Source organism: Camellia sinensis, chromosome 2 (genome assembly GCF_055761805.1).
Source record: "Camellia sinensis isolate YWXY chromosome 2, ASM5576180v1, whole genome shotgun sequence".
NCBI lineage: Eukaryota > Viridiplantae > Streptophyta > Magnoliopsida > Ericales > Theaceae > Camellia > Camellia sinensis.
Genome location: NC_138962.1, coordinates 49412948 through 49420273, shown reverse-complemented (window position 1 = coordinate 49420273; position 7326 = coordinate 49412948). Strand labels below are relative to the sequence as shown.

General features: G+C 42.4%; 1 protein-coding gene across 1 annotated transcript; it reads right to left on the bottom strand.

Moving 5' to 3' along the window:
* Positions 1–6022: 6022 nt before the first annotated feature.
* On the bottom strand, positions 6023–6664 carry LOC145813589 (uncharacterized). The gene is made up of 2 exons (XM_082909215.1): positions 6315–6664; positions 6023–6197 (listed from the first exon to the last, which is right to left on the bottom strand). The coding sequence occupies exons 1-2, from the start codon at positions 6662–6664 to the stop codon at positions 6023–6025; spliced, it is 525 nt and encodes a 174-aa protein (XP_082765341.1).
* Positions 6665–7326: the final 662 nt, after the last annotated feature.

Genomic DNA, 7326 nt, shown 5'->3' with positions numbered 1-7326 from the left:
CTGCCAAACAAGAACTCAGCAGAAGAGCACAAGCAGAATAGATCTCGCCTAAATAACCTGTCACAGAAAGATAAGACTCCGACGGTGGTTCGTCTACCTAGGGGCACTCCGACGATCAAGTCAGTATTTGATTATCTCTCAAAAATAGCAAATAGTGCTTAACTCACTAGCCAGAATACAAAAAGCGTACCTCAGACCCACGAGGGTGCTTTACTTTTATAACTTGCACTAACCTGATCCCTGTAGAAGCTTAGCTTCAATGGACTTTGGCTCAATGCTCATCTTGGACTCCTAGCTAGATAGAGATAAATTCCTTAAGAGCTCTATCTTTATCCAGACTGAGGTCCTTCATCATTCTAGGACTCTCGTCCCTTATCTGCCCATCTCGGATTCCAATATCTCCGTAGATAACCCCGGCCTAGTCGAGATCACCTCGGCGTCCTGACCAAGACAAGTAGCACCTCAGTTGACATTTCGGCGTCACCTTGGCCATGTGTTGTCATTCACAAAATATGTCCCCACAACTGCCCCCTAGGTTCTATTACCTCGGCATCCTGAGATGATGCGACCTACACCGTTTCTCCACATAGTACGTCGGCTAAGACTTACTCCATCCTTCATTGCCGATATCATCACACATCGGCTTCTCATGACCAAGACTCTGCAGTCTACTTTATCAGTGACCAAGAATCAAGAACCAAGTTCTTCAAGTTCCTTAACTAAGATCACTCCTATAATCGAGGTTTTGCTTCATTAAATCAAGAACTCCAAGAGTTTTACCTGCGCATGAGCTGTCACGCACGGTTTACTTAACCGTTTTCTCCACGCGTCACTCCCTCATTGATTTGTACCTGACACGCGCCATCAGGCTGTGCTGCTTTTGCGCACGCTGCCTGATGGACATGTCGACCAAGGCATATCATTATGGTTTGCTGCCTTTTTGCATTTTAACAAAACATCTCCCTCTCTCTCCACCTCTTCACTTTACATTCTTGCTTTCTCTCTATGTTCAAGATTTTCTCTCTCTAATAAATCCCCAACCTCCATTGCTGTTTCTTCGAGCTTTCTGCAACTGCTTCGATTACCTCCTCCATCAAGCTTTTAGCTATTTGGTTTTGAATACTCCCGTCGTCTGTCTTTGGCGAGCCTCATATCGGTGTTCATTACTTCTAGTAGTCATAGTTTCCTCCATTTTCAGTCTCTGATTTATTTCAAAATCTACTGCCTGTTTAAACGTTGTTTGATGCCATTGCAATTCTGTTTGTGTTTTTGAATCATTACTGTATGCTATTCAATGTGACCCTCTGTCTTATTTACATTGTTTGTGATTCGTAGCTTTGGCTTTTGCACACATGTATAGACTTACTTAGTGTTCTTGAATTTCTGTTTATTTTCTTGAGTCTGAATCATGTCCTTTTCTATTTTTTCTTGTTTATTTCTAGATCTTTCCCTTGATTTCCTATTTTTCGTATAGATTTAGGTTTGGGATTTGATAGAAACAACATTCCTTAGGGAAATTGAAACAAATTCCCCTAGACCTTGAAAAACCCTTGACCCAGTTCCTGTTTAGGGTTTAGCCAAGGTCTTTCAAACCCACACCAACTATTCTCTTTCGAAATCTTGCACTTTCTTCCTTTAGCCGACATTATGGGTATGTTCAGGTGGAGGGGAGATATCCCAGAAAAAATAGAGTATTTCCGTGGAAAGTTCTCCATCGTAGCCGATGTTCACCTTAGGCTGGTTGGGGAGGAGGACTCCATCGTGCTTGATGGGGATTCCATGCCCTTCCTAGTAGTTGCTTTCATAGAGTGTGGACATAGGTTCCCTCTAGACACTCTTTTTCGAGAAATCCTTCATTATTACAAGCTCAACCCGATGCAACTGGCCATTAACTCCTATAGGGTCATCAATGGCATAATTGCTCTAGCTAGCCGAGAAAACGCTAGGATAACACTAGCCAACATCCAATATTGCTACACCATGTGTGGCCTTAAATCTAAGAAAGGCTACACATACTACCTCAAGCAGAGATCCACAGCCTACAAACTCATAGCCGACCTCCCAGACTCCAACAAAGGTGCTGGAGATGATTACTTCATTTTCGTAGGCAACTGGGAATTTGCACCTGACGATGACCTTCATCTCTATCCTCTGCGCTGATCGGTGTTTAAAGAGGATGAGGGTAAGAACCAAGTGTCAACTTTTTTGCTTTAAGATTTATCACTTTATTCTCCTTATATGTTCTAATGTATGAATTTTGTTCTTGCAACTCTCTCCCAACCCTCAAAAGATTTTCACTAGTCTTTCTTTCCCAGCAAGGACTTGAAAAAGCTACTGGGCTTGCCGGTTGACCAGCGCAAAGCTCCTCTACTGCTTAACTACATTCCAACTTACAAATCCACCTTGCCCGATGTTCCCAAAAGGAGCAGGACTTCTCATTTTGCTACAACTCCAATAGTCGCCTCCTTACCAAGGCCAGACTAGGCCTCATCTTTTGATCGAGTTGAGGTTGCATCAATGTCTAACTCCCAACTTATCCCGACATCACAGCGCCAACGCCGACATAGAGCTCTGCCAAACGTGCCAGCAGGTGGAACTCATAGCCGTAAACGTCAAGGCTCTAAGACGTCGGCTTACGATCTTGCAAACCCACATACCGCACTTCTAGCAATCCATTTTGGTACCAAAGTAATGGTTGTTTCTACTACTGACGAAATGGGACGTAACAAGGTTGTCGTTGAAGACCTCTTGGCCGACCTCCCTGGTGTCGTGACAGTTCAATCCTCCCCATCACAATCCCAACCCAAGGCTAAGCCAAAGAGGGTGAAGAAAGCTAAAGCCAAGGCAACAGTGACTCAGATCGACTCTGAGGACACTTTGTCGATCTCTAAACTAGCCGAGGTTGAGAAAAGCACCTCTGCTATTGAGAAGAGGCTTGCCGAGGCTGGTTCGTCCGAGGCACCCTCCTCGAAGTGGCCAAGGTTTGAGGGTATAGATCAGCCTGGCATCTTTAAATCCAACTCCCCTTGGGCCTTGACATTCATGGTGGGTGACCAACCTCTGCTAGCTAGTGACAGCACGTTGGACAGTGTTGAAGTCGGCGTCGCCATCTCCACTGTCGTTCTCTTGCCAGCCGATATTAACCGAATGGCTGAGCTAACAGAGTATGAAAACTATGCCTTGATGATGCAACATTGCGTCTTGGTAAGTCTTTTACCTTGTTTTCTGAAGTCTTTCAACACCTAGCCAAACTTTTGCTAATCTGTTCTCTTTTCTTGTAGGCCATCTAGCAGGGTCACTCCTTCGCAGTTAAGGCCGAGGGTTTTAAGAAAAAACTAACCCAAAAGACTAAGAAGGTAGTTAAACTTCTCACTTCGCTTAACAAAGTTGAGGGTCGCATCCGAGGTCTTCTTGATTAAGCCAAGGCTTCTGAGTTAACCCTAAAAACAGTCGAGGACCACTCCGAGGTTGCAAAAAATGTTGCTGAGGATGCTTAGGCCGAGGCAAAAGAGGACAAAGAGAAAGAAGCCCAGGCCCAAACTGAGCTCCAAACGGCACTGTCCACAAAGGCAGCCGAAATCAAGGAGGTGAACAAGAAGGCTTATATCGAGGGGGCAGTCGACGTCCGCGAGGAATACAAAAAGCAAGTCAGATAGGCATGCAATAGGGGTTACACCCTTGGTTGGATGGCTGCTTTGAAAGAGCTGGCTATTCCCGAGGACTCACCCCTCTGAAATGAGAACCGACTTGTCATGCCATTCCCCCCCGCTCCAAGCCAATTCTAGGGTGAGGTTGAGGGGGAAGAAGAAGAAGAAGAAGCCGAGGTCGAAGCAGGAACTGAGTGTTCTGCTGGGGCCAAGTCCCCAACTTTGAATGAGCAAGCTGTTGACTTGACTCAGGACGATGAGAATGAGGTCCCCAAGAACACCACTGAGGCCGAGGTCGAGATTGCTGAGAACTGCCTTCACAAGACTCTTCTAGAAATTGATGCCGAGAAGCTTGCCCAGCTGTCTGCTGAGGTCAAAACACAACCAATCGCCGATGCAGAATAGCTTGTTTAGAATCTTTTCTCTGTTTTTGTACCTTGTACTTTTTTCCTTTGTAGTTTTTGTAACCTTTTGGACAATGTTTTAACTCTAATTTGGCCGACGTTTCTTTTTGTACTTCGAACAAGTAATCTTTTAGTAGGCTGAAGTGCCTTTTTGCCCATGGACAAGTTTATCTTTTGAATGCAAGTCTGATTTCTTCCTTCAAGTGTTGTATGCTTATATGTTTTACTGCTTTCTTTCATGCCTTTCATGCTTCCATACTTAGAATATTTTTGCAGTTCATCAAAGTATACCTTAATTGTATAATACCTTCGGGACGTGATACCTCGGATATAAATCTTGAATGTTTTCCTCGGCTAACACTTAAAAATATCAAAATATTTTTACAAGTGTTATTTAGTATTGCTCTTTTACTTTCATATGCTATCTTTTTTCAAGACTTCACCGTTTCCAAGCTTGGTAACCTGGTTGGCCATCTCAGCCAATATGTATCTCGGATACTTCTTTTGATATTACCTCGGCTAATTTTAACTTGTCAATTTTTTTAAAATTTCAACAAGTGTTAAGCCCATTCTGACTTGTAAATTTTGTCTATAAAATTTCAACAAGTCCCAAGCACTTCAAATCTTTGAGCTTATTCATCATTCTTCAGCTCTCTGCCTCCTAATGTAAACCTAAGTTTACTTATGTTCACATTAAGCATGAATAGCTTTCGCCGAAGTCAAATTCAAACAAAGACTAGCCGAGGTTCTCAACCTTGGTTTCTTTATTAATCTAACTAAAATGCACTTAGTTCCATTCTAAGTTCAATTCTGCCGACATGACAAGTCTAGCTTTAATCAACTTAGTTCAACTCTATTATATGCAAGTATAATTTAACTCTGCCATATAATAAGTTTAAGTTATTCGTCATGTTTCAATCAGAAATATCGCCAACTTAATTCAACTTTATTATATGAAAGTACAATTCAACTATTCTATATAATAAGTCTAAGTTATTCGTCATGTTTCAATAAAAAATCTCACAAACTTAGTTTAACTCTATTATATGCAAGTACAATTTAACTCTGCCATATAATAAGTCTAAGTTATTTGTCATGTTTCAATCAAAAACATCGCCAACTTAGTTCAACTCTATTATATGCAAGTACAATTCAACTCTGCTATATAATACGTCTAAGCTATTCGTCATGCTTCAATCAGAAATATCGCCATAGGACTAGTCAGTTCAACCACACAAATTTCAAATTCTTAAAAAATCAGGCTAAAATTTTATTACTACCTCAGCTAATAAAATTATGATATAAACTTTGAAAAACAAAAATCTAATGATAGAAAAACTGGGTTACAAGTGTTCTAGGGTCTTGGCAACTCTTTGCCATCACTATCCTTAAGCCGAGATGCCCTATTGCCGACGATCGAGAAAATTCTATATGGCCCCTTCCAATTTGGGCCAAGTTTTCCTTTTTTGGGATCCTTCTTGTTATCGATGACCTTTCTCAGGACGAGGTCTCTAACTTGAAACTCTTTTGGGTTGACCTTCTTATTATAAGCCCTAGCAAGCTCCTATTGGTATGCCCTCAGTCGAATTGCTGTTCTCTCCTTTCTTTTTTCTAGTAGGTCCAAATCTCAGGCCACGAATGCCTCGTTAGTTTCATTCTCTACTCTCTGGGTTCTAAGATAGTTTTATTAGATGCTTCTGCCTGACCATTACTCTAAGGAAAACTTCGAGTAGAGTAATAGTTCTTGATTTTGTACTTTGCACATAAGCTTTTGATTAGCTTACTGTCAAATTGTGTACCATTATCTGCTATTATTGCCTTTGGGATCCCAAACTTGGTGATGATGTTATTCCATATGAAGTTCTTCACATCAATATCCCGAATCTTTGCAAGGGGTTCAGCTTCTACCCACTTTGTGAAATAGTCAGTTGCTACCAGCAGGAACCTCCTTTGTCCAGTTGTTTGAGGTAGTTATCCAACAAGATCCATGCCCCACTGGGCAAATGGCCAAGGACTGGACACTGGGTTCAAGTCTACTGTTGGTTGATGTATCAAAGGTGTGAACCTTTGACACTTCTTGCACTTTCTGACATAGGTTTTAGCATCCTTCTGCATGTGGGGCCACCAGTACCCCTGAGTAATGGCCCTATAGGCAAGTGATTTGCCCCCAGCATGGCTTCCATATACTCCTTCATGTATTTCATACAAGAAGTCTTTAACTTGGGAGGGATGCACACATCTCAAAAGGAGACCAGTAAAAGACCTTCTGTAGAGATGTCCGTTTGCTGTCAGGCTAAACCTAGCTGACTTCAGTCTGGTCTTGTGTGCTTCTATACGATCATCTGGTAGCTTCCTATCTCTATGGAACATTACTATTGCATCCATCCAACTTGGACCCATCTCCACATACATTGCTTCATACTCTATGATTAGTTCCACATTTGGGCCTGACAAATAATCAATCATTATTTTCCTTGCCTCCCCTGATTTTATTGCACTAGCTAGGTTAGCCAAGCCATCAGCATGGTTGTTGTCATCTCGGCTAACTTGTTGTAGTCGGCAATCTTGAAACAAGGCTAACACTCTAACAACCTCTTTTACATAGGCTATCATTCTTTTATCTCGGGTTGCATACTCGCTTGTTGCTTGGTTCACAATAAGCTAGGAGTCATAGAACACTACCACCTCGCCGGCTTCCCTTGTTGCTGCCAACTTCAATCCTACTATCAGTGCTTCATATTCTGCTTCATTGTTTGAGGTCTTAAACCCTAATCGAATAGATTGTTCTAACATCCGCCCAACTGGCGATACTAGCATTACTCCTGCCCCCGTTCCTTGAAGGTTTGAACTCCCATAAACAAATAGGCGGAAGGAGTAGCCGATATAAATGTCGCAGGGCTTGAGTTTTTTTTTTTTTTTTTTTTTCTTTTGATTTGCTGTGGGGTTTTTGATTCCCAGTTGGGTCTCTTCTTGTTCCCCTGGACATCCTAAGCTGTGGCTCACTGGAGCCTGATGTGGGATAGCACCAGGTGTGAACTCAGCCACGAAGTCAGCCAGGACCCGGCCTTTGATTACTGTTTTGGGCCTAAATTCCAAGTCGTATTGGGCCAATACTATTGCCCATTTGGCTACCCTACTTATCAGATCTCTTTGTTGTAGCAGGGACTTCAAGGGGTGTTCAGTTAATACCACAATCTTGTAGGCTTGCTTAGAGGCCATCATTAAGGCCAATGTCAATTTCTCCAGGGGTAAATACCTGGTCTCTGCGCCTGCAA

What these genes read in the sequence shown, in the direction of transcription:
- LOC145813589 (XM_082909215.1), bottom strand. Translation starts at nt 6,664, where the DNA reads ATGATAGCCTATGTAAAAGAGGTTGTTAGAGTGTTAGCCTTGTTTCAA. An exon ending in AACGGACATCTCTACAGAAG is followed by an intron (nt 6,198 to 6,314) that starts GTCTTTTACTGG and finishes ACTTGCCTATAG; the next exon opens with GGCCATTACTCAGGGGTACT.